Here is a 27848-nt window from a genome sequence, read left to right on the forward strand (position 1 = left end):
GGCACCGAGGTCCGCAGGCCTGAGCGGTTACCTCCCTAATGCTATTTTCGGGGACCTTATTAAAACTCTCAGGGCTTTCACTTAGATTTCTACTTGTTTTCAGGGGGATTCGTGAGGATTTAGCGGTTTTAAAGATCAGGTCATGAATGCATACGCATACTGACTTTATGCATGCAGTTAACACGTCAAGTGCTTTAAAATTACATTTGTGGAAGGCTCTGTGAAAGTGCAAGGTATTTAACACATTTGTTTTATCTTACATTTTTTAGGAGACTAACTGGGATAAAACATGTTTGTCTTTATAATGGTTTTTAAATTAAAAAAATCTGCTAAAACAGAGAATCCCCACAAACACTTCACAAGACAACCGTCAGCCTGTACCGCGTTTCCTTGGTTGCTCCTGCCCGCCGCCGAGGTGCTCTGCGCGAAGGTATTTCTACCTCACACGGAGTGGTTTTGACCTCTTTGGCCATATTTAGCGAGGAACTACTTTGTTGCCTGGTGAGAGGGGAGGCTTCGTGTGGCTTTGACGGAGTGGTGCAGTCCAGGGAGAACCCGCAGGGCGCAGGGCTGTGGGTGAGAGCTTCTGTTTGCTCACCGATTCCCTGGCAATCCACAACAATGACAAAGCAAACACTGAAAAGGTTCGTGGCAGAGCAAGTTTTAGTGTTCCGTTTCTTATCCCATCTAAAGTCAGCTGCCAGCGTAGGCAGTGATAACTTCTATAAACAAATGATTACTTACCTATGAATCCTCATCTGTTAAGAATATACCTCCCCCCTCCTTTCTGAGATTGCAATATATAAAGCTGATGAAGAAGATCAACTATGATGGACAGTTATTGGATTTTCTCTTTATTTTTAATGAGGTAAAAGCTGACACAATCAAGTTAGTCACTCAGAGACCTCCTTATCAGCGTTAAGGTTTGAACATCTTTTCCTTGCTGATGATTTCAGGGAAGTTTCCTCACAAAATCAGGTTCTTCATGATTCTTTACCTGATGTGCAGTGGGTGCAGTGCCTAAAGTGAAACACATGTTTGGAGAGACTCTTGGCAAGTGTCACCTGTTTCCAGATCTTAGTTTTCAGATTATATTTCCTTCATTTGCATTCTGGAGAAAGCATGACCAGGACATGGAGTCTTCATGCACCTGGTGCAAAATGTGATGTCAGTGGGACGGGCCACAACAGCCTTTGTATTGCCCCTTACTACTGAGAGTAGTGACCTTCATGCTGGCAGCTGCTAACTGCTCAGCATTTGAACTTTGTACAGCTAAGTGATTTTTGTGGGTATATGTTGTTTTCTAGGTTTAAAAAAGCAAGTCACTCACACAAAAATTACCCCAACCAACTTGCATATAGTGTTAGAAAAATCACTGGCAGGTTGAACTTTTAGCTCCCCTTGAGTTCAACCTGAAGTGGGGATCTGTAGAAGCAAATTACTGTATCCTGTGCAACACCAGGATACAACCAATACTGCTGTTGACAGCAGAGGACTGGGGAGACTTGGGAGTTTGTTGTTCCCTCTTAGGTTTCGGAGGGAATTGCAGTATAAGGTCATGGGCTCTACTCTTCTTTAAATGTGATTTCTTAGCCCATCCTTTCTGATCTGTCCCTGTTCAGTCCTCTGTCTTCACTACATCTGCTTCCTTTTTTTTTCACTCCTATTGAAGATCCATTCTGTAGGGTTCTTATTTTAGCGCACAAGCGTCTGCCCAGACAGCCTGGACTTCTGTTGGTTTAGATTTGTAGATTTCTGAAATGTTTCCAGTGGAACTGTAGATTACTCTTAAGGGAGTTTAAGCCTGCAAACAACATAGTGTTTCCTAGCTACACGAGATGGATCTGTCAAAACAGGTATCGAACCTGGTAGGGTGTGTACACATCTTACACAAACCACTTACATTAAAGTGGGAAGAAGGCATTAAATCATTTTCTTGCGAGCGAATGAAGTTCTCGGAGACCCCACATTTCTCAAAGAGTGCAAATAATCCTCCCACAGCAGACAAGGTAGGGGAGCTCACTAGCTTCAGCTGCTGAAATATACCCCCCCGCACCCCAATTTTTTCAGGTAAGTAGCAAATGCCTGGGCGCTGTCTCGGCAGGACCAGAGCCTAAAGAGGGGACGAGGAATGTTTGCGTTGCGCAGCTGCCTCAGCCATACCAGTCTCAGGGAGAACAGATGCAAGCTGTACCGGTGATATCCTATCTTTTTGAAATAAACATTCTTCTGAGCTACTTAAACGTCAGGCAGTCTTCTAGTAATGTTTTTCTTTTTTGTATTTTGTTTTATTTTGTGGGTTTTTTTTCACATGCCATTTGTCTTCTCCTGTTTCCTCCTGTTATCTCCATTCCCTGCTTTCTGCAGTCATCTTTGGACATTAAGCACTTTCTCTGATTTTAAAGGCTGAAGATTTAGCTGAAAGACAAGGTCAGGATACTTTGGCAAATGCTTTTAGTGGTGAATAGGTTTTGGTTTTTATTGTAATAGAGTCTTATATCTGTTCCTGGTTTTCTGAGACTTAAGGATTTAATAGTGAGAGAGCAGGCAGTACATCTAAGCCATTTTAGCTGGCAGAAATACTTATAGAATACCTATTTTATAGGTTTTTTGTATTGCATGCATCCTAACAGTATTTTATATATATGTATATTTCTGTATACTTCTAGATATGTAAAAATATATACATATATTTGTATATATGTATGTTTTACAGTTTCTGAAGTCTCCACATTCAGTCTGGGCTGAAAAAATAATACCTTTTGATTAAAAAAAAAAATAAAGAAGACAAACCACAGGATTTACTATGTTAATATGACACCTTTGTTCATGATGGTTTTTATTGCACATGCCTAACATGGATTTCAGAAAGCAGGGCATGGAAGCAGATGCTTTTAAGGAGGAAGACTGTTATCACAGCAGACTGCCAATGACTTGGCAAGCATGGTACCATCTTCCAAAATAATAATTGAGAAGGTCATGCCTTCTTTATCCCCAGGTTGGGTTTACAATATGAATGAGTCCTCCAGCGAGCAGTGTCCTCTTTTATACAACTCAGAAGCCAGTGGTATGATGGGCAACAGAAATGACTCAACAGATAACTTGGGCCGTGACCAAGCTTTTCAGCATGCAAGACAATTATGTTATTTGGCCAGCTCTAATTTTTCTCCTCAAAAGTTGGCTTCCAGTGTAACCCAGGCTGGAATTCACGGTGCAAGTGACACCTTGGAAATGTTCACTCCTCCTCTGCTCCCTGCCTTAGAGCCTGAGATAAACCATTGTGCTCCCACCTGCAAAAACATGGAACAGGTTAGTTTGCTTTAAACAATCACTGAATTTACAGCTGCATATTACATATTTCTAGTAGGTGCACAGACTCTTTAGGATGGTAACTTTTGTTTATAGGTAGGAAGATTTACTTGCAAGCACTGGGAAGTGCATCACAACCGTGTGTTTGATTATGTTGCTCTAATGCATCCATGAAATAAAATGCTTTTCCCAAAAGACAATTAATCAATTTTTCTCTTGTTCCTCTTGTTGGATAGTTACTGCTATCTCCTTCCCTCTGGTGAATAAGATTGCATGTTCTGGCTCTGGATTCTCATGTTTGTAATGATTGTGAGGCATATTCATGTTCTTATTTCTGTACGTCTTTCTATCAGTCCTCGTCCTCCATCTCCTTTTTTAGCTTTTTTCCATTTCTGACTTTTTCTCTTCTTAGTTTTGACAAAGAGATGGACAGGAGTCACTCCACAGTGTCTCTTCCACTGAGTGCTCCATGTGCTTCTTATAAGAGTAAACAATACAGTGCCTTCGTTACGCATTTTAAGGAAACTCATGTTTCAAATACAGTTAAATTTATTATTTAGGATGTGTCTATGCTGGCAGATCTCAGCCCTTTCTCCACTGGAAGACTACCATAATTTTAGACTTTTTGATGATATAAAAATCAGAAGTATCGGTGCTAACAAGGCTGCATGATCGGTGCTAACAAGGCTTGCCCTAAGCCCACCTCACCTCAGGGCTTCTTTTCTTATTGCTGTTGGTACCAGAAACATCAAGAAATGTAATTTGATACTATATCTTCATGATATTTTCAGACTTCAGGGCAGCAGGACCAGGTGATGAGGCAGCATGTGGAGCAGCTGCAAAGGCTGGTGGCCGAACAGCAGAAAATCATTGCGCTTTACAACCCAGGTACTTGGGGAATGCCTCCTGACGCTGCAGCACCCTCGCCTGCTGGTGCTTGCACTCCAGTAGTGAAATGTGGCAGCTCCTTAAAGAAAGAGGTTGGACAGTTGTTTCCAGTGCCTGGGAGCTCTTCCTCTGGCAGTTGGGCTAAAACACTCGTTTCTTTACACACATTATGCATAAGCTGTAAACCACAGAAAACATTTCTTTCCACTTTTGTACACTAAAATTCCAGGAGAACTATAAGGACTCGTCCTTTATGTTTAATAACAGACCTCCTGTACGGACTTCTATTGAAGTATGGATTTGAATGGCGCTGCAGAAAATTATAGTATAGTGGTGATCATTCAGAAAAGCTGAAATATCCTTTTTTTCTGTACCTCTATATGAAAGTTACAGCTTTTATGTAGAAAAAAAGGAGAGGAAGAAAGTCAACACACCATGCTTCTGTTAAGACTCTTGCCTTTAATAGTACGGCCTGTTCCTCACAGCATGATAACAACTCCTTGAACAGCTTCATTTTACCAGTGGCATTGCCAGAAAGTTCCATCTGCTCAGCAAGCAGAAAAAGAGGACACCCCTCCTCCCCCTTCCACTCTGTCTACAGTATTAGCACATTCTCTTCAGCTCGTGACCCCAAGGCAAAAGAAGAATTTAGGGAAATCATGTAGAGTCGTGACAGCATTGGACAGACTTTATAAGGGCTGCTTGTGCATAACGTCAGGCAAGGAGTATCCACAAGGGCACAGGAAGACCAAGTGATCCTTGGATTGCTGCTGCTCCTCAGATAACCTGCAGGGGAGGCAGCTTCACCTAACCCATGCGGTAGGAGCCTGAGCAGCCCAAGGCATCCCCGGTCTGCATCTCTGCATTGATCCGGCATCAGTTTTCTCAATCTAATTTCAAGCTGCTTTGCCAAGTTGAGGAGCTGCAAGGTCTCATTCTGCTAAGATATCAGAGGATAGTTAGGAGAACTGGGTGATGGCACCTTGCATGCTAGAGTTCAGTGTAGCCTGATGGGGTCTTACAAATAGCTTTTCAAAGCTGAAAAGCTACTTTTCTTTTCAAAACTTTCTTCCCATGTTCTAACCATACATAGTGTGAGGAAGTCCTGTCAGTTAAAGACAGCCATGTCTTTTGCTGTTCCTCCATGCATGTATAAAAATGCTTCATAGCACACCTAGTTCGACCAGTTTGGATGGAATAATTTATAACTAAAATTCAATTTCAGTTGCCGTATGAGGAACATCTGCTTGCAAAGGTCTACACAAAACAACAGGCATTACTTAGGCAGAGTTAATGACAATAATAAAACCACCAAGAATTTATGGTCTTTTGCTCCCCCCCGCCCTGGAAACTCTGGGAGTTGGCACTTGGTAGTTGGCTTTAGGGAAATATGACCTTACATTATTGTTGCCATAAAAGAACCCAAAATTTTAGCAAGTTTCATCTACCTCACTAATGTATATAATAGCAATTGTTAGCCAACAAAATAAAAAGGTATAGAAAAGTGGAATTAAAGAACATTGGCCAGGAAAACGCTTTTAACTTCCAAGCGGTGCGGCTGTGAGAGCTGCGGAGCGTGTACGCAAGGAGCAGGTGTACACTGAGGTATGTGCACCAGGGCCAAACCCCAGCCCCATAGTGATCATCAGAAGCCTGGCTTTCAGCAGCTTAGGTTGTCTGCTTGTCCTGTGGGGACCTTTCTGAACTTCCTGATGATGCCAGCAGTGCAAAGCAAAATGAGAGTGAAGAGAACAAGAAACTTCACAGGGTCACAGAAAGAACACAGGGTCACGTCAGTTTGAAGGTCTCATTTTCAAACCCAATGCCGTGTGACAATCAGGTTTTTTGGTTGGGGAGGTAAGCAGGATCTCAACCATCAACCTTGCAGCCAGAAGCCAACCCACACCAGCAGTGATACCAGCAGGTCTGGCTGTCGTTGTACCGATTTTCCTGATGGAGCTATGCCACTGCGAAATAGCTGTCAAAAGTCACTCCTGTATACTAGGGAGACAGCTTCAGACAGAGACAGGATGACGACTATGGCTGAGTAAATGAAATATTCATGATCCTGTGCTTTTAGCCTCAGAGAAAAGTCCGGTTGAAATGGCAGGCAAATGCTCATCAAGCTGTCTGTGATGACCAGGTTGAACAAGTACACAGTCTGCGGCTTCAAAGTTTTCTAATCACAGCAGAACATTCACAGAGCAATTATGTTGCTCATTAATCCCTGCCCAAATGCCGCAATTAGCAAGATGTTTGTTGTTGCTTCCACCAGTTTGCTGTGAGCAGAACAGTTAGGCTGCAACGCTTTCTTCAGGTTCTCAGGAAGGACTGAACAGTGTGAGAAGGAAAGCGCCCTGGTCCCGCTACGCTGCATCGTGCAAACTTCTCCTCCCCCTGCCCCAGTGCTCTAAGTCACTTGAGCATTTCTGAAGAAAGGAAGTACAGTTTATATCGTGAACACAAGACCAAGATCATACAGTAAGAAATATATTTATAGGATGCTGTTTGGGTGTATTTACAGATCCAGATACATTTAGCTAACTTATAAAGCCACAGAAAAAATGGTTACTGGAATGAAAAGATGACCAAAATCTGCACTGAAAGTTGTCATTTGTTAGTGGAGGCAGTGTAAGTTTAGGGTAGCAAAAGACATTGCATAATCTGGTCCCATTAAGCTGTAAAGAGGTAAAATATGAAAAACTACTAGGGCTATGATTTATCTTATTATGATAAAGGTAGTTGCTTCAATATTGCCATGCATTTAAAGAAATAAAACAGTGACCAACACTAAAATCAAAACCTCATTGAACTACAGGTTGTCATGTTCATGTCTCATGGTAACACAGACAGAGGAAGCTCTGCCCACCTGCTAGCTGCGTGGTTAGAGCATCTGTCCAGAAGTAACGAGTTGGGCAGTTTTTTGAGTCTGTGTGAGACACGATTTGAAACCACAGAGCAGCCGTCTTCCAAAAAATGCCTTAATGTGGAGGGGTGAGGCAATTTCAGTAGCAGCCATCCTCTGTTCTCCTTGTTGAAGTCAGGTCACAGGACAGAAAGGAATCATGATGTGAAGAAAGAAAATAAGAAGCAAGCCTAGTTTTGTAACCTTATAAAGGGGTTTATTTCCTGGAAGTAGTGATGACCCTGGCCTCTGCTCCCTGTGCAGAACTGCTTGCATCTTTTCCACTTGGAAGTCTTCTAATAAAACGTGTAACCAGCCATCCAGAGCTAAAAGGAAAACCTTTTAGCAAAAGGAAAGCATTTTAGCATATAGCTCTTTTCCATTGAGGAGTGTCTCAGAGATACTTTGCAATACTTAACTTTTACTTGCTAAGGGACTTAAGGAGTCCTAGAGGAAGCATGTATTTTACATGCTCAGGAGTACTTTGTAAATTTTCTTTAATTCAGCATCTCTGTAGCATACAATAACGTTGGTTATGACTGGTGGTTGCAGCAAGCACGTTTTTCAATTTAAATAAAATAATAAAAGCAGAATTTGGTTAATTCACTCTGAACATGCAAACCACCAGGGAACATGAAAGCAACATTGTTTTTGTGCAATACCAGTTTAGCAAGAGATTTCTAGTTTGGTGCAAAATATTTGTCTTAAGCTTCTCTAATTTTTCTTCTCTGGTAATTATTTTTAGGCTTTTCTGTTTCTCCTGGGGTACCTTCCCACCTAGCCACAATGCCACCCCTTCCGTGCTTTCCGGCTACTTTCATTCCTGTCCAGTTCCCATCAGAAAATTCTTCCCAAGTTGAGAGCCCGGAGTGCTTACAGACCTCTGCCTTGGCAACGCGTTCTGCTTGGCAAAGCAGATCCCCACTGTTCGTGCCAAATGAGAGCAGTTCAGAAATGTCAGGAGAGCACGTGCAGCTTTCAGATTCAGGTGGGTAAAAAGCGCTGGAAATCTGAAGCTAAGGCTATTGCGCAAATGCTGTGAATTTTTGCCCTTGCTCGTGACTGTTACTGATTTTATTGCAGGTCAGGGAAAGGTACTTTGTTTTTATGGTGGCTTGTTATAAAAGCTTTTAAATTATTTCAAACTTGATTTTTTAAATTTTTGAATCACAGTCATCCTGCCTCTCGTATTGACAGAGAAATTGGACACTGTAGATATAAATGGAGCTGAAAGTCATTAAATTGGGAAAGCTAAGTAATATGAAGTAGGAAATATGTTGTATTTAGGGGGAGAAGCATGAAAAGCAGGAAGTGGATATAGCTTCCAAAGGTGAGAGAAAGTGTTTCATTAGCTAAGGCGGCCTGCTCTTCGTCAGCAATCTCAGTGTTCCTCACATTGATATGGAGTTGCATCGTTTGGAGGAAAAACAGCGTAAGCTGCTATGTGGTGTCTTCACTTTGCCAGCCTTTTCTTCTCTGGGAAGATACTAAAGGGTGAGAAAGAAGAAAGAGTGATTTGCAAGAAATCAAAAGTTGATTTCAAAATGGGGGGAAGAGGAAGAAAAAGAAGTGGGAATGAAACCACTTAACAGGGAAGAGGATGTAAATCAGACCTGCATCCTGGATTCCTTTGAACTTTTATAACAAGCCCTGACTGTGATGCTGTGACACAGTCCCGTAGTACAATAGAAACTTTAATTTCATACTCTTCAAGCTAGCTCAGGACCAGTACTCTCACTGAGTGAATCTTGTCTCCTTCTTGTGCCTGGCACTATTATTTTCTTGCTGGGTTAACTTGAACCTAGGTTAGTTGCCCAGTGAAGCTTCTCTGGGAGCTTTAGAAATATTTCCACCAGCACAAATGGGGACGTGGGGTGAGGACAGCGGGAACCTGAGAGCAAGAACATGTTAGGATGGGGGGAGGTATGACTGCTTTTTTTTTGATGGTAGTGATGACTTAAACCCGCGTTGTGTGTGTAAAACTAAGGCTTGAAGGTGCAAAGACCTTAGTACATCAGGTTAACTCCTGATTGGAATCTGCCTTTGAAATATGCTTCAGTGGAATGTGGGTTTGAGAACCAGGCTGAACTGAGACCTTCCTGACTGTTGTGATGAGTGTGGGTTTTTACTGCTGGAAACATAACCACGAGTGTACCAACAGCTTGTATAACACTTCACGTTCTTATTTAAAGGGATAAGCACCGAGCCATTGCTTCAGTGTACTGGGAGCCCCACAAAAAAACTTTCCAGACATGATGGTCAAGAAGAGAACAGAGAAGAAAACAAAGGTGAATTACACAGCTGCTTGGACACATTGTTCTTGCCTTGCACTGAGAAACACTAGTTGAAAATTAGAGTGCTGGGGCACCTCTCCTATTAGAGTGTTCTGGTGACAGCATAGCCCCACACATGAAACGGTGAGGGGGGACACACGGGTTCTGCATCCCTTGCAGCTGCCAAACTGCTGTGTCACCTCTGGTCCCCCAGATGTATTCTGGTGCAGGGCAAGTGAGAATGTTGCAGAAACAGCACTTGTCTACTGCTTGTCTACCATCGGACTGGAGATTTTTGGTGTGTAGCTGGGAAAGGCTGAGGGAAGGATGTAAAGCTTTTATATTCCTGTTGTTGGACCAGAAAGTCCTTTCAGTATGTTGTAAAGGTCTTCAGTAGCTCTGCGTGCATTAACGTGACGAAGTGAGCTACATAGTTCCTGGCTACAGCAACAGCGTGTGGTATGAATGAGCCAGTGAGGGGTTTTTCCTTCAGCTGACAGGCCTAACTTGAGCTAAAAGAGCAAGTCTGCATTAGCTGGCACTTAGAAAAAAGATTAATTGAAGTGGGAGCCTCCTTGTAGTGAACATAGCCAGTGAGCTTCAATAGGAATAATAGAATCATAGAATCATAGAATGGTTTGGGTTGGAAGGGACCTTAAAGATCATCTAGTTCCAACCCCCCTGCTGTGGGCAGGGACACCCTCCAATAGAAGGAAGATGTACAAATTTGCACTTTTGTGAAATAGAATAGAAAATGCCCAGTTGGAAAGTCTCACGTGTACAAATATTGCTTGTTGAATTGTTTAATGAACTGGCTTGCAGGTCACATAATTGCAGACACTGGTAGTTCAGTACTGTCTAGCAAAGTTTTGCAGTGAACACATTAACCAAGCATTACAAATCTGTAGAGACAAGGCGTAAAAATCATACCATTTGCCCTTTCCTTATTTCCAGCAACTAGACTGGCGGATCAGTAGCCTCTTTTTCTCATGGGTTGCATCCTTCCACCTACTTAATTCAATTGTATTCTGTGAAGTGTTTTTAAAAAATCAAAATCTTGCATATGTTGTTGAAAATATAAACATGTTTAATTTATTTTATAATGTTTATTTTTCAGTTATTCATTCTATTAAAGACTTTGTTTTCATTGACCTTTTTCCTGCTGCTTAGATAACAGTCAATTAAGAGAAAGGAGTTTCCCTGAAACTTTTTCTGCTGTCAAAGAAGAACAAAGAGAACAAGTAAAGGAGGACATTCTTCCATCTCCCTTTGGCATAGAGGGGAAGATGAAGGCTGGAAACATAGAAGACAGGTGAGAAATGTTCTTAGCCAGTCAGTCAAGGTACAAAGCATGTTTTCCTTGATTGTACACATACTGTATGTGTTATATTTGCAACACAGAGGCTCTTTCCTTTGCTTGAGAGTGGCAGGTATGCATGGGCAGAGAGTGGACAAGTCTAGGGACTGGCAGTTGGTCTACTTCTATACAGTAGGATGCTGGTTTAGCCAAGTTAAATGAGCTAGTTTTGCAACCATGATTTTCAAAGGAGAGAAGTAAGGCAAAAGTTGGCAGGGAGAAATAACATCTTTTGTTATGCCGTCATTTCTTCTGCAGTGGCCTTCCATTTATGATGGCAGCATCAGTCTGAGTAGTTCATTCATTCTTGTCCTTGCTCTGCCTCTTCAGCTGTGCCAAGACCAATTTTTATGTGTCTATATAGTGAACACGTTGGTGAAGTAATCCTTGTTAAAATTACCTGGAGAGAGGAGAAATGTAACTTTTAACTGGGATCAGTTCTCAGATCTGGTTCATCACTGCATTGCAAAAGGAGCTGTACCAGCACACTGAGGGGATGCTCATGGCTAAGCAAGAATGGGTAGGTTGGCATTAGTGATGAAAGAAATACTTGTAGAATTGTTACCTTTCCTCAGCCGATGCAGACAGAAGCAGTAGCTTTTTGGCACACCGAGCCTTCCATCAAGTGTAAAAGAGAAGCAGGAAACTTCTAGGCAAGTACAAGCTGAGAGTAATTGTCATGAGTGTGGTTTAGTATGTTAATTGTGTGGGAGTTGGGCAGAGAAGAGACAGGGACCTCCAGAGCAGAAGGCTGGGTAGAGGTGGCAGGACCATAAGCACCTGTGGGCAAGTGGTCCTGTCCACAAACATCTTTTTGGCTCAGCAGTGAACTTCTGAGGTCTGTCTCCCAGTCAGTCCCACTTGTTCTGCTTTGGCTCACATTGTGGTCTTAGCATGAGCCGGATGAAAGTAAAGCACAGAAGGTACTCCAGCTCTTCATGCCAGTTTCACTATGGGATCAGGCTAGGGTTGGTTTGAAGTAAACTTCCCTGAAATGCGTATTGTCTGACGTTGAGTCCTCAGCAGCAACGGTTTTGCTCTAGAAATCTAATGCTATCAGGCCACGCTGCGTGCTAACAGACAGAGCCAGACTGACAAACAAAAAGATTATCCATGGTACAGCGGTGTTAAGTAGAGGTGCAATATAGAAAGAACAGTAATGTGCCGCATAACCAGTACCTCTATTAAAACCAGGATTTTAAAATATTCAGGTGAAATTATCAGTAAGTGACTAAATTAAGGCTCTAAGCACATTTCCAATGAAATAAGTTCATATGTGCTGTATTATGCTTCATTTTGAGTCAGTGTTCAGTTTGTCCCTCCACAACATTGTAGACATTATTTTTCTTCTCTGTCAGTCTTTATCAGCTAATTCAAACCACTCTGTCAGAGAAATAGTGAGTTCTTTGTGACTGTAACCAGTGCTAGTCTGGAGAAAATGCCTGAAATATTTTTCCTTTTGACTCTTTTCTATTTTTAAGGAGAGACTGATACCAGCCAAAAAATATTACTTGCTAAACACATAATTAATGTTTAGTCTAGGCAGGATGTTTTAAAGTGAGACTTTGATGTCACATAATACTGGGCTTTTTACTAACATGCTTCACATTTAAAAAAAAAATAATTGCAAGGAACATTTCAGTTCTAAACTCAACATCAGCTCCATGAGAATTATTGAAAGAAAACTATTGGAGAACCTTACAAACAAGTACTTTCTTGTTCCTTGCCTAGGCCAATCACACCAGCAACTGGTAATAGACAGATAATTTCTGAAGAATTTGTTGAAGAACAACTTAAATTAGACAATCATCTCACAGAAAAACAGCAGAAGGAGCAGCAGGTACCGTGCCATTGGTGCAATCACTTTGTTTTCATGTTCTCATGGACTTGGGTATAATGTGGGCTCTGTTTTTGCTCATTGCATGCAAGCACATTTTTCCACTGTTCTTTCACGTGATATTGGAAGGTTTTTCCCAAAGTAAAAAAACTCTGTTATTCAGTCGCAGTCACATTCCCCTGTTTGCCACTGGATTTTTCTCTTTGCACATACTTTCTGGGTCATAGTTTGTGCCCAAGTTTCAACACACTTAGCTAAATTAGACATCAAGGTTGATTCTGTTAGCTTATTTCATAATAAATAGTCCATGCAGTCTCTTACGTGCCACTAATGTGAGAATGGGGGCATTTCCAAATACAGTTTTTGTACAAGGGCCAAGTACAGTAACACTGTTCTGATTTTTGCCTTACGTGCAGTTTGAGATGAGTTTATGTCTGACACCTCTAGGTGTCAGACTCAGCATTTTGTTAGGCTTGTTGACTTGGAAGAGGCACATTTCATCACTCAGGAATTTTCTCTGTCTCCTTGGCAAGATAACATCTCAAACTGATGCATTTATATATTTCTGTGTCACATTTTAAAAAACACTCAAACTTCCTTTAAAAACAAAGACAGATGGAATGTTTCTCATCTTCTATCATATAAACACTTAGCATCATCTTAACCATCTGACTCTACTAATGAATTAATGGAGGTATCACATCGCAACTGCTTCTAAGTTCTCGTACCTTCCCTGTAGTCTTGGGGCTGTTACTTATGTATCCTGTTATCCATAGCCAGTGTCTTTAAGACTTCTGGTATCTCAGCTTTTTCAGTTATCGGAATATATTTCTTTCTGGAGAATGATTCTCAGACTGTGATTGTCAGCATTTTTGGTGTTTTTTTTCAGAGCAAGGCAAAAGTAATACCTCAGAAGGCTTTTCTGAAACGAAAAGAAGGTATGGCAAGGCTCAAAAAAAGTAAACAGAAGCCTTTAAAAGAAGACAGCAAGCATTCCAGAAGAGCTGGTTTGGACCGCTGGGGTCATTTCTCCCAGCCTGGCCAAGTGGATGTAGGCATACTGCAGCCAGGGGAATGCTCTCAGTTAAATCTGCAGGTCAGTAGCTCCATGCAGATGGGTACACATGGAAAGAAAGGAGACTGTGATTTAGCTGACTGGGAGACAAAGGCTCAGACTGACTGTGAAGCAAAAGTAGTTGAGCAAAATGCAGAAGAAAAAGAGGTGATTGGGAGAGACAAAGACGCAAAGGAAAATCTTGTTGACTCACCACAGAGAAGATGGCCTGAAATCCTGCAGCCGTGTCCTGAAACAGTAACAGAAATGAACCTACAAGTAGACGAGGAAAGGGAAATTCATCATATGGATTCTCTAGGGCAAGCAGGCAGAACTGATGGAAGACCTGTGGAGGGTACCCTGCAAAAGGACCTAGGTAGGGTGGATCAGCCTCTGAAGGGTCATCTCACAGAGGGAGCAAAAAACCCCTGGGAAGTCCTGCAAAAGCATTCTCCACTTAGGGACTTAGAAACAGATCTCATCAAGCAAGCAGAGTGGAGTGGAGGCCCTGCATTCACCCAGGATCAGAAGTGGGTTCAGGTGTGCCCACAGGAACTTGTTTCCGGGAGCCAGAGCTCAGAAAGCAAAAGACAAATCCATACAGGGTTTAAGATGGTCAATGGTAAGATAGTAAAAATTACACGTAGCTCACCTGAGGCTGTGGAGAAGGGAAGCTCATCCTCAGCCTTGCAGCAGGAGTGGCAAAGGAAGGGGACAGCTGCCTCAACGTGGCATGGTGCATCTTTGTCCTGTGAGTCAAGTGGCTTATCCTCCAGCAGTGATGATGACTCCAAATCTCACCATGCTCAGTATCCCTCCCAGCATGGGCCTCAGAGAGTAGATCATACTGACAGACGTTTGGATATCTCTGACAATGATTATGCTAGTGATGAGCCCAGTGGAACTGAAAAAAAGTCTGTTAAAAAGTACAGCAGATCACCACAAAGTAAACAAGACATTCAAGCAATCTCAAGACAACAAGGTCTGTCCTGCAGCACAAGCAGCAGCGATTCCAGTGCTGGGGCTCTCAGGCTGAAAGGGAGTGAGACGCTCTCTTCTCTTCAGCAGTCCTTATTTCATGTCACAAGATCACAAAGGAGAGAACATGAGCCTGAATCAAAGAATGAGAACAGGGCCAGGGATGTTAAAAACCCAGATCTGCCATCTCCAACAGTGGCTGGTGAGATTCCTGCTTTCAAGATTAAAGAAACCCCTGCAGTGGAGGAACCACAGAAAAAACTGTTTACAGACACATTAGGTAAGAGCTACCCGAGTTTTGATTTACATTTATTTTTCCATAGGGGAAAAAAATTTCTCTTGGATTTATGACTCATTCTGTGTGTGCTCCGTAGGTATATGCCCACCTCTGCCAGTATTTCTCAGTCCTAAACTGGAAAAAAAAGTGAGGAGGGGAGAGATATATCTGTAAGCCCCTTGTTATGCTTGGATCTCCATCGTCACTAGCCATTTTTCCTAAGCCCGTTGCTTGAGGTGCACTTTCAGGTGTAGACTTTCGATCCCATGAGACGGGTGAGAGGTTTGGTGAGTCGCTGGAGTCAGTGCTCAAATTCCATGTAGCTCAGCTGTTTTTCTCCCACTGACCCCTTGAGAGTGAGATGTTCACATTTTCTATTTAGCCTTCTCAGAGATAATGTGACTTTAAAAAAGGTGGGCAAAATAATTTCTCAAATTTGCATATTTTGTTCCTAAGACACAGAGAGCCCCACATCAGTGGAAAATGATGATTTCCTAAGAACAGAACATCTTCACTCAGTTTGTCAGGCTGCTGTTAAAAAAGAACTTCTGAGGCCTCTTTGAAAGTTACACTCAAAATAAGGTTCAAATATCATGTGGCATTCACATTCCTGAAAAGGAATTCAGCTACAGATGCTGATATATACCCAAATCCGTTTCACTTATCATGATTTGTAGGGCTTGAATTGCACTACTAAGAACTATGCTGGGAACAGAATATTCGCATAATTAGGCAAGGGTAGTTTAAATCTGTTTGATAGATTAAACAATAAAGCCTACTGCACTTATGCAGTCTGTGGTGTTAAATACATGGAGAGGGTTAATAAGTATTCACAAAGTTCTGTGTACTAACATAAATGTCTTTATCGAAGAAACCCAGAACATCGTTACCAGAGGATTAGAGACTGGGGCATCTCATGGAGGAAGCCCTGCACTGACTAGGGTGCCAGAAGAACAAGAGAAAGCAATGAATTTTCGCAGGTAAATCTGAAATTGATTTGCGTGTGCAGTAAGGCAAGTATTTCCTTTCGGATCCTTAAAATCAGGCTGCCACATTCATACTTAGTAGCTAGCCTCTTTTAAACTGTGTGTATGTTGTTTCAGAACTGAAACCCTTATTTAGCCATCTAGAGAACAAGTAAAGTGCCTAACTGAAAGGGGCCAACTCTGAAAACACCGGTGCAGTTTGGGTCTTACAGCTGAATAATGCCAAATGCTTTTTATAAGTTGCTGAACATCTTCAGATTACAGTGAAATCAGTAAGAACTTGGATAACTTACTTTATGGGATCAGGCCTCTGATGATAGAGTGAAGGATAAACTTCTTACATCACATTCACATCAGAGTAGCCCGTATTTCCTAAGTTAACAAAAAGTGTCATAGTCAACAGCTTTATTTCAGAAATACTTATCTTCAGACTAGACTGAGGATGCGTTTGGTATCACACAGATGAAGAACTTGAAAATTTGAGAGTTGCTTTTGTAAATTGTAATTATTAAATGCCAAAAATTGTTTCGGTTTTGTTTTGTTTTGTTTTACATCTTCAGAGAAGTGAAAAAATTCCTTAGCACAAAATTGCTGCAAGAAATATGTTTTGAAACTGTGGGGTTTGGAATGGATGTGCCATCACAACTGTAACGAATTACAGGTTATGCAAATGCCTTCGATGAAAATTTAGCATGCTTACAATCAAATCAAATATATATTTTTTAAAATGTGATTAAATCTGTTGGAAAGTACTAGGTACCATCTACTGTAAACACAGGAGAGATTAATTTCCTTTTTACATTTCAAGCCTAGTTCTTAACTAGTGCCAAATGAGCATAATTTATTGTTTTGGATTTTTAGTATATAATGCAAACTAAGGAATTATTTTTCACATCTGCTTGTTCATTCCTTTTGATTTCAAAGATCATGGGATTAGTGCCAAAGGATTTTTCTGAATCACATTTATCAGTTTGTATTACTTCCTCCTATGGCTGTCTATTAACAAAATACTTCCAATGTCTTAAAAATAAATTATTTCATTAAAGGTCCTTCTTGTTTGTGATCTTGCAAACATATGGGGAGATGATCACGAACTGACTGTGAGGTGTTCCAGATGTGAATATTTGTAGGATTTGACAGTTCATAAAACTGCTAATGAAATCAGGTGCCGCTCTTACTTTTACTGGTGTAAATTTTGGCTGTGGAGGGATGTATTGGTGCAGAATTACTGCAGTGCACTCTCTGCCAGCACGGCATTCTCTGCCTGCTGACAGTGCTGTCTCACAGATGACATGGCTTTGATTTTTCCATAATAGTGCAGGGTTTTAAAAGAGCTTTTTGTGGATTTATTCATGTCCTTAGCCATAGTAGCCCCTAGCATTTTCACACAGATGTTTATCCAAAAATACCTGCCTAGTACAATATGTGCATCTTTTTACTCACTTTCTGTTATTTATAAGCTAAAAATAATTGCAAAATGCAGCTTCTCCTCCTTGACTGCATTGGCCCTGTGCTGATTTATGCAATCTGAGAATCCACTTCATATTTTTAAACCAGCAAGCCTGCTAGGAACACAAGATGGCCGCTACATTGATAGCATTTCACTTCTGTCATGTTGACAACTTGTGCTTGCTGGAAGCAATGTAAATCCTTTTGAGAGCAGCACAACATGCCTGGACCTGCCCAGTCTATGCATTCTTTCGTTTCCAAGCGCACTTTGTTTTTAGACCTTTGCGGGCACAAATAATACAGGCAAGAAGGCGAGAGCAGTTGGGATGCAGTGTGTTGTGTGTATCTGGTGCCTAACAGAGCCTGGAGAGTGCTCAAGGCAGCAGCCGCCTGTGGCTCTACCCTTGCAGCGCTGAGGTGGTTACTCTTGACATCAGTCAGCGGATTCAATGATTTTCTTGTTCCTTCAACAAGGACAACTTGTTTGCCATTTTTAATACATAATTTCCTTGTGGTATTGACTCAGCACTGTTTCTGGAGCAACAGCAGTAACCAACAGGTTTGGCTTTTTTCCATCTGCATTTTGCTAAAAGGCTTTTTCTTGGAAAACCACCTTTGCTTCATGGATACTTTTGCCTCACAGCCAGCCTGCTGTGGTGTGCCTCGTGCAGAGGTATGCCTGGGACTCATGCAAGAATTTGAGTTAGCACAAAGTACTCAGCCTTTTTTTCTATATTTTATAACTGTGATGTGCACCTAGCTCCCATTTGTAACTTATAGCTAGGTGTTGTGGTTTAACCTAGCAGGCAGCTAAAACAACCACACAGCCATTCTCTCACTCCCCCCCACAATGGGGTAGGGGAGAGAACTGATACCAAAAAAAAGGTAAAAGTCATAAAGACAGTTTAATAGGACAGAAAATGATGATGATGATGATGAATAGAATAAGCAGAACAAGTGATGCACACCACAATTGCTTACCACCCAATGCTCAGCTAGTCCTTGAGCCTGCCTGCCTCCCAGCCCACCCCCCCCACTTATATACTGAGCATGATGTCATGTGGTATGGAGTATCCCTTTGGTCAGTTTGGGTCAGCTGTCCTGGCTGTGCACTCTCCCAGCTTCTTGGGTGCTCCGCAACTTCTTGTTGGCAGGGCAGTATGAGAAGCTGAAAAGTCCTTGACTGCTTGACAATAACTACAAACATCAGTGTGTTATCAACATTATTCTCACCCTAAATCTAAAACACAGCACTGCACCAGCTGCTAGGAAGAAAATTAGCTCTATCTCAGCCAAAACCAGGACACTAGGGTATGAACTGATTGTCTGAGGCTCCAAAGAAGTATTGTGTGTACTCCTGGCATCCTTGGTCACTACATTTCCTCAGGTCATGGTCTGTTTTCTAGCCTTGAGGCAAAGAGGTGCAGCATAACACCTCCATATGACTAACCTGTTTTACCCTGCAGACCAGGGTGGCTGCACCGGAGCTGTCTGCTGGATGTGATCCCTGGCCCACGCTGACCTCCAAACCTTGCCCAACATTGCCTAGCACAGTGCTGGATGGCTGATGCCAAGACCAGAGGTTGTCCTAGTGGTATGGCACTCTGGGTAATTGCACGCTTGGGTTCATGCTCCAGCTCTGATTAGATTATTTGTACAGATGTAACTCTTGTGCAGTTCTGAAGAGGTCGGTATCAGCTGAGCTGCTGGAAGGAATAGCTACCTGGATTTTGTTTTACAGGGTGCAAGAAACTTAAGACAGTACTGTTCAGTCTTCAGTGGAAGATGTTATATATAGATCTTGCATCTTGCTTTTTGTTCTAATATATTGTATTATTTCAGGGCAACTGGTCTGGATATGGAGCAGTGGTACACTGCACATAATCACATGGGCGCTATTATTTGCTAATTTAACTGCATCAATGTAAGGAGAATTAATACTTCTATTGACTATTGACGAGATGTTTTTTAGCATGCCTTTAACCAGAATATTAGATAGATAGGTTTATTTAAGATAGAAAACAACAACAAAAAAATTAGGTAATGAATTGTAAAGAGCAGCAGGATATGGAGAGTTTGTTTATCTCTCAGCATCTTTGAAAACGTTCATATTTTGCTGCTGAAGTGCTACACTCCATTACTGAGAGGAAAACACGAGGAAAACATGACAAAACATGAGGTCATGGCCGCCTCCTACAGCTCTTGTTGCTGTTTGACTAATAGTGATGGCCAGATGGTGGCTGTAGGTCACGAAGTAAGCTGAGGGAGGAAGCTAACAGATAATTTAATCTCGTATTAAAAAATGAACTAAGCAGCTGGATCATAGTCATACAAATATACTCCATTTGAGGATATGTAAAGATTTATAGTCTTCCCCTCTTGCTGAGTTTTTAAGTGCACTTCCAGATCACCCCTGCCTTCAAACATTGAGTTCAAAGGCAAAATCTCTTCCGGGTACTGAGCTCCCACATTTAACTCTTGGAGTATATTTACCTATGGAAAATAAAGTACTTTATGCTCTTTCATTCAGGTTCATGGAGGTTGTCATTAGTAGGAATGACTGGGCTGCTGGAAACACAGCTCAGCCCACAGCCTTGCAAGATGAAGTGCTCTATAGGTGCAATGCCAGGGAACAAGCTGTGCCTTCTGAAGGTCTGCCCTAATTTAGTTATCTCTCTGAACAGAAAATATGTTTAAAAGCCTCTAAGTTCACAGTCATTACATTGTCAGAAAATTTCAACGAGAATTGTTCCATCTGCTCAATAGAATAAATTTTGCAGCTGAATGCATGCATGAGTGTTCCCAGTGATGAAGGACCTCAATTTTGACAAGTGCTGATAATTTGTTGCCACTCCCAGCAGTATTGGCCTATACAGGACACGCCCAAGCCCTCCAAAAATCACGTCCAAAGAAGGCACATCTAGACAGTCTTTTGTTACAATATTTATGCCAACTTCATACTTTTTGTTTACCTTCTGAACAGAACACGAATGGACCAGCTCAAGGCTGTTAGGAGGCAGGAGCTGACTCATCCTTTGGAATATAATAGAGACCAAATTCACCCACTGCAGAAAGAAAAAATTGCCCATAGCAAGTTCAAAGGAACATCTAGAGTCACTGGAGAAAATGTGAAATCAGAAGAGATACAAGTAAGCTGTCTTCTGTCAAATAAATATGCAGTCCTCATCAATTAATATCCGTCCATGCAGGAATCTTATGCTAGTACCTGAATCCTGCCATCTGTCGCAGATGGCCAATTATTCATGCTACTTCTTGAGGACAGTTGTGTGTACAGCGAAGATGTGTCAGGTTGATAGGAGATTGCTTTGGTTTGTGTTTTAAATGTACATCCAACTTTCTTTACATAAGAAAAAAATTAGGTTGTGCCTTCTGTTTTGTAAGGAAGGTTGGGAGGTTCCCGTGTTCCTTGTACCTCCTTGTACTGGTTTTCCCAGATCTGAGCTGGCTCTTGAAAAAATTCCAACTCCTGCCATAGTGGGCTTTACATCTTTTTGATATAAAAAGCCATTGTGCCAGTGGCATAAAGTTATTTGCCATCATTCTCTATTCTCATCACTGAAGTGGGAGTTTATTTTTTTCTTTAAACTATCCTGACCTTTGGCTTTGAGGTATTTTGATGATATCTAGCTGTGTATCTAACAACCTAACCTGCCTAAAAACATCCCTGAGTAATTTATTGTGGTTTCTTCTAAGTTCCTTTAGGGGATTCTATCTGTTTGAATCCTCTATTTCAGTCTCCTTAGTGAAAATGTAACCTCTGAATATATGTGGCTATTATCCTTATTAAAAATAGCTTGACATAACATGACTTTAAGTAATTTTTGAGAAGAGTCACTGATAAAGAGAAGAAAAAAATGGCGAGCCATGTGAGACAGTGATAAAGGAGACAAGGACAGCTAAAATCTATATTTTTATAGGATAAAAGACTTTGCAATGGTAATGCTCAGAAATGTCTGGAACAATGTTCTGCTGCAAAAGGATGTCTAAACCAAATGGATATATTTGACAGCAAACTGACAATTTCAATTATTTTCTTGACCAGAAAAATTTCAGAACAAATGAAACTGGCAAGATAGTACTTTGTTCAAACTTTCTATACTTCCTTTATTTTTCATTTGTACATTTTTGAAATACATATTTTTGTACCATACACATAATGAATGGTTTCTCTGTTCCATATTTCTCTAGAGGTGACATTTACAACAGGAAATAATTAACTGTTTCAGGGAGGTTATTTTAGTATTTTGAATAAAAATATTTTTCATATCCTCTCTGCACAATATTTTGAAACATCAGCTTTATTTCCACCTGGGATTTAAAAAAAAAAAAAAGTTATAATTTCTTCCAGGGAGTAATTGTGTTTCCTGACTAGGTCTAGCCCTAGATATGAAGTTTGATTGATAGAATTGTTTTAATATTTTGTTCCCACACGACAACATAGTAAGTGTAGGTTCAAAAAGTTAGCTTTCCACAAAACAGTTACAAAACACTTTCTGAGACACTTACCTGTGTGATTCCCAAGATTAGAAGTCTGCTTCTTCTTGAAAATGCCCAATGGATGTGCCAAATTCTGACCAGGCAGCTCACAGCAAAGAAAGGATGGTGATGAGGACACAAGTGGGCTGATTGATAGACAAGTGAAGGGAAAGTAGGAAAGGGTTGCATGTGACAATTGGTTGACTACAGAGCAAACTGCACATTTCCAGCTTAGCTCCACCAGCCTTGCATTTGCAGTATGCAGCACAAGTGCTCTGAAGGAAGAGGACTCGGTGTTGGCATCAGCACAGGTAAGGGAAGGAGAAGGGAGTAGGGAAAAATAATGGAGATGTATGTATATGGCAAAGTCCTCTCCAAAATGCACCAAATTTCACTAGTTTCATTTTCCTGAACTCAGTTGAAAATGATGTCTTTGTGATCCTCTGCTGTTTGTAAGGACTGTTTAATTAATCACATGCCCTTGTCACTACATGAAGATCTGATGAACTGACATTTTTGCCATTAAAACATACCTTGTATCCTTGCCTTTTTTTTTTTTTTAAACATCCACATTTAATGGTGTTTGTTTGCATGATTAGTTTGCATTTCCTGCTTTGCCTTCACACAGCAAGGACTTCTCCCCGCTTGCTTTGCAACAGTTGGTTTGTTTTGAATACAGGAGTTTGTAGGGCAGTGGGCTTTTTTGTCTGGTTTGGGTTTGGGGTTTTTTTCAAGAAATCATTTCAAATGTGTTCTTTGCAGACCTTTACATTGAAGACCTTTATACTGTAGACTTTTAAGCAGAACAAAAGAAACCATGCTTCCTTCTGGGTATGTAAGGTGGGCATGCCTAGTCCGGAGCAGGCAATGACATGGCACACTTTTTTCCTACTGGTAGATATTAAAACAGCAGATTGCGGGACTGCAGGAGGAGTTCAAGAGAAATGAGTCCTGCTGGCATGCTGCCTACAGCAAGCTGAGAGACCAGGTTGAGATGCTGACCAGGCAGAACATGGAGCTTCGAGATGAGCTCAGAGTTTCAGAACATCAGAGATGGAAAACAGAAAAAAACCCAGAAGCTGGGAATTTCATGGACAGAAAATCAGAGACCCCGGTACTGGAAGATATTATCTGTTTAATAGTGTCTGAAAAATTCAAGCATATTTTTTCTTTGGAGCTGGCACGTATGAATACTGTTCCTCTATTCCTGCCATGCTTAGCCTGAAGTGGGGAAAATCAGCTCTGTAGTAAGCCATGTTAAAATATACTCTTTGCGTGGTCCTCTTCCACTTAGTTACCCACAAGGTGGGTACCTCTGCAAGTTGATTCAGCCATCCTGTATTATATCAGGGTAGATGTCTCCCTCCACTACCCAGGGAGTGAGTCTAGATAACTAATTGACATTTAGTGCCTAAATTAGACAACTAAAGTCTCCTGAAATTAATTCTAGTATTTATGTATATAACACCATTTACCTTTTTAATAAAACAGATCTACAGCAAGATGCAGGCTGGTTTCTGGTCATAGATGTGGTGGGACTTTTTATTAAATCTCATTTCAGTTCTTATTTTGTGCTGTAAACTTTCTGGGAAGAAAACACTGTCAGTGGCCTGCCTTACAAAGGCACAAGTTGGATTCCTGAATGGGAGTTACACTGAGGTGGAGCAGGAAAGACAATAGAGCTGGCTAGTGTAAATGTCTCTGGTGATCTCCTGAAATCAAAGAGGTTCAGTCATAGGTTAATAGATTCTATTGCCCTTTCTCATTGAGTATCCCATTTGGTAATACACTTGTAGGGTTACTTGCTACCTTACTATATAACTGAGTAACTTCATTTAAGGGAGTTAAAGGAAGGGAGAAGAATGCAGTTACCCACTTCTTACACAGAAATTAAATGGTTCAGACTATAATTCAAAAGACAGAAGTCTGGTTTGAGTGGCTCATTTCATCTCCCTGTGTATTCAAGGGAGAAAAATATGGGCCTTTAAAGAGGGATCAATTTCATCCTATGTGCGTCACAGCGACAAGAACAGATAATTATCTTCTAGATGGTGCAGTCTGGGGAGATGAATCCTACTCTTTCACAGAGTAGCTGAACCTACGAGAAAACAAATTTGAGCCATTTACTCCTAGGTATTTCCCTAATTTGCAAATCTAAGTTATAGTAATGTATCTTTGAAAGATGTTAGAACCACCAATTAACCTGTCCTTTGCTTTATGGAGTGAAGAAGCTTTGGTCTCTCTTTTTATTTGATTTTAATGTTCTTGCTAATGAGATTTTTCACCTAACATCTTTAAGTTCCATTGAAAATGTCATTTCAAGTTACATTTCAATTTATTATTGGTTTTCCCAAACCTATCTGTTCATATGACTCATCCTTTTACAGATTGTGAAGGTCAGAAAAAAAGATTAGTGTCACATGTACAGAATGAAAAAATACAAAAATTCCAATATAAGTAAGGATAAGAAAAAGCTAATTGACTTTTGTTGTAGGCCACATTTTTATATTACTTCTGCTGCTTTGGGACATTTGGTGATGCAGAACTACTGCTCAAGCCACTGAAGATTTTTGTAGTGTGAGAGTAGTATTAGGATGCTGTACATAAAGATGCTAGGGTGCCATATACAAAGATTGTTGTGTCTGATACTGAGGAGTTTCAGTCCCTAGCAGAACAAGATATGAAATTTCATTCATTGAGTTTAAATATCATCACTTTTATTACAACAGAAAATCAGATGGCTTTGAGGGTTGTTTGATTCTACTAGCTGTGACTTGAACTTAAAATTATATATTTATAACAAATTCTCCATTAGGTTGCAGAAGCTATTCTGCGAGAGACAGCATCTTCATCCAAACAAGAAGAAAGATCATGGAGAGATAATCACAGGAGCCACAGCATCTCTCATGTGGGGCCAAAGACATCTTTGCAGAAACACTTCTTTAGAGATGTGAATAGCAAAGTACGCATTCCTATTGCCAGTAGTCACTTTGCCACAGTTTCATATATTTATTTAAGAGAATGTTCTTTGGAATCAAAATTGTGCAAATGAGAGTCTTTATATAAGCATGGTCATGTTTTCTTGCAGTGGGCTTGTGCTGTGATTCAGTGTAACTTCACTTGTAGTTTTTCTTCTGGTTTTGCAGTAGCAGGAGACAAAACTTTTTTTGCCTTTTCCAGACTAACTGAATTCCCTGTTGTTTGCAGATACGCTCTGAATTCATTGTACCTGCTACTTCACAGATTGGTTTTACAGGGAACCACCATACCTTGCTTCAGCAAACCATAAATCCAGCATTTTGCCATTTAAGCTCCTACTTGCCAATAAGCACTAGTGGCCTTCTGCTTTATAAAGTCAGAGGGAAAATCACTTAGTTTTTTACAAGCTGTGACAAGTTAACTCAGCATGTCAAGTGAGATGCTTGTTTCCAACTGGTATCACAATGACTGCTCCGCTACCACCAGCTTACCACATTTCTTACACATCTCACTCTTCAGAATATATGGGTATCTAAATATCTCGTTGTGCTTTTCTTCCTCTTAGCTTTGTATTTCTTGCTATTTATTATGAGCATCTTGATTATTACAAGACCCCTTTCTTCCTTTTGCTCACATTTAGCTGAAATATGCTTTGTTCAATTAAACAGTGTCTCTGAAATTCCCCCTACCTACTGGAAACTCATCTCATGACTCCATTGTCTTAGCTTAGATTAGCCAACACACTGCTCTCTCTGCCTGTTTAGGGACTGAAATCAAATGTAAAACATGTCAGATGAGAAAGGAGGCAACTATTCCACTCTAGTGATCATGGCAGTTTGTGGCTTGAAAGTCACTAGACAGTGACTTTAGTGAATCCTGCATGGTGCCAGAGATGAAAAGAGATAATGACAAGAACAATTCTAAACTGAATATGCTCAAAAGAGCAGAATCGGTCACGCGTGAAATAGTAGCTTCAAATAGGATGCAGATATTATGTGCCTGCCTTCAAGACTGGCTATATTTTCAAGCAATATATGTTGTATGTAAGTCAGAATGTGGAGGGTTTAGCTGCAGGAAATCGTTTTATTTGTTCTATACTGATGTTGGATCTCCCCAGTCCCTGCTGCAGCTGGGATCTCTCCATTCCTCTGTGCTGCGGTGGGCAGAATTACAAGCCAGACCAGTAATGTGGGATATAATATCTGCAGCTAAAGTGGCCAGTAAAGTCAAAAAGCTATCTTTGGTAGCTTACCCTGGAAACTTACAAGGTATGAAAGAATTTGTTTCATCTGAACATCTCAAGTACTCTTGTGAAATGAGGAAAAACCAGGAACGTTTATTCTACGTAGAGACTCCTAGCACCCATTGAGTTCATTTTCCTCCTGTGGCACACAGCCATGTGCAAAAAAAATTGTGGCTTCAGCAACAGCTCTGAGAAGGGGGGAGTTGAGGACAGCAGACTTTTGGGCTCGCCGTTATCTGAGCTTTCACCAGCCAGCCAGCATTGGATCCAATCCAACTGGAATCCAGTACAAGCATGAGCTAGACTGGTGGGCATAGTGCCCAGACGTCCTGAGTGAACTCTGAAATGTTTGACAGAGACACACGTTCTTTATCTGATCTAACGGCAGAAGAAGGCCTTGCAGTGAATAGCGTGGCTGCCGATCATTTGAATCTAGAATTTAAGGCTCTGGTAAATGGCACATGAAATAGAAGCCTAAAATCTGTGTCGTAGCAATAGAACTGAACATGGTGACTCACTTGTGTTTCCTTTGTATATGAGCTCTCTTGCTAGCAGGGAGATGCTTTCCCTCAAAGATTCTGTGAATCTGGACAATTCTAAGATTTGGATATAGATGAAACAAACTCTCATGCTGTTTCTGTCAAGAATTGAGAAACTGTGCATGGGAACACATCAAAGTGAATGGGATAACCTTCAGTAACAGAAGCAGAGACGCATGCCACAGGGAATGTGTATACCTGTGTAAGGTATTTAAGTTAAAGCTAGCTAGGACCAGTGAAGCTAGAACTTCATCAGCTGAAATCAAGAAGGCAAAACAACACTTAACATCTGACAAAGCTAATAGAATTTGAACATACGTACAAAAACAACTAGGAAGCAGATTTTTGGAAGACATGATTTTATGAAAAAAAAACCAAACCCAAACCAAAACCAAACATGTCCGAGAGATGTTCTACATTGCTGAAAAAGATGTATTCTGGTTGCCTATAATACTTTTATTAATGATAATTTCTGTTGGTACTGTAGCATGACCTAGTTGGTGAAGAAGTGGCCACTTCAAGCTGTGCTTTAGTGACACAAGATAAATGTCCATTTTACCAGCATATCATTAGTGATTCTTTCAGAATATGGCTTGAAATATGTACAGGTTGGCCAAATGGTTAATATTTACTAATTATTAATGTTTATTAATAAGAATTCTCTCCCAACAAGCTGATTTCTGAATGTATCACATTATACATTTGGCAGGAACGAGTTGCCAGTTTCCTGCCAGACATACAGCTATGGATAGATGTTAATGATTTCTACGAGAAAAGATATATTCATTTTCATGGGAGGAGAGTTCTACTAAAAAGTACACTCATAACAATTCTTAATGTTCTTGTTGGAAAAGTTTCAACCAAGGTCAAATGTGCTTACTTCCAATCTTGCTAGATGGATTTTGCTGTCTAATCTTGCAAGGGATTTTAATGACCTTTGAGCATGTTATTTCCTTGTCTATGAATGTTCTTCCTGACCATTTACTAACTCTGAAGCAGGGAAGTATGAATTCTGGGAATATGTAGACAGACTTTTGTAGCATTTGAATTTTCACTGCTTTATCCATGAGTATTTGTTGCCTTTTCTCAGCTTTTTGATCTGTTAGTGGGAATATAAATTCTATATGACACAAACTGTGATATTTGATGTTATATATGAGACACTTATTTATGGGAATTGACAACAATAATTGACAACATAATATTTTTAAAGTTTCTGTGGTCTAAGTGGGCCTGAGTAACAACATGCCTTCCTGCTCTCCATTGCCTGCCTGATA

At 40.7% G+C, this 27848-nt stretch overlaps 1 protein-coding gene across 1 annotated transcript in view; it reads left to right on the forward strand.

Annotated features, from left to right (window-relative positions):
* The first annotated feature begins 3004 nt into the window (after positions 1-3004).
* LOC142601289 (uncharacterized) overlaps positions 3005-27848 on the forward strand; it is a 36725-nt gene continuing 11881 nt past the window's right edge. The window contains exons 1-11 of the mRNA XM_075750080.1: positions 3005-3309; positions 4101-4197; positions 7848-8090; positions 9295-9390; positions 10546-10687; positions 12464-12572; positions 13459-14881; positions 15750-15858; positions 20297-20462; positions 22709-22924; positions 24626-24772. Coding sequence (XP_075606195.1) covers positions 3013-3309; positions 4101-4197; positions 7848-8090; positions 9295-9390; positions 10546-10687; positions 12464-12572; positions 13459-14881; positions 15750-15858; positions 20297-20462; positions 22709-22924; positions 24626-24772 — 3045 coding nt within the window. The 5' untranslated portion in view covers positions 3005-3012. The remainder of the gene's footprint in view (positions 3310-4100; positions 4198-7847; positions 8091-9294; positions 9391-10545; positions 10688-12463; positions 12573-13458; positions 14882-15749; positions 15859-20296; positions 20463-22708; positions 22925-24625; positions 24773-27848) is intronic.

Source organism: Balearica regulorum, chromosome 3 (assembly GCF_011004875.1).
Source record: "Balearica regulorum gibbericeps isolate bBalReg1 chromosome 3, bBalReg1.pri, whole genome shotgun sequence".
NCBI lineage: Eukaryota > Metazoa > Chordata > Aves > Gruiformes > Gruidae > Balearica > Balearica regulorum.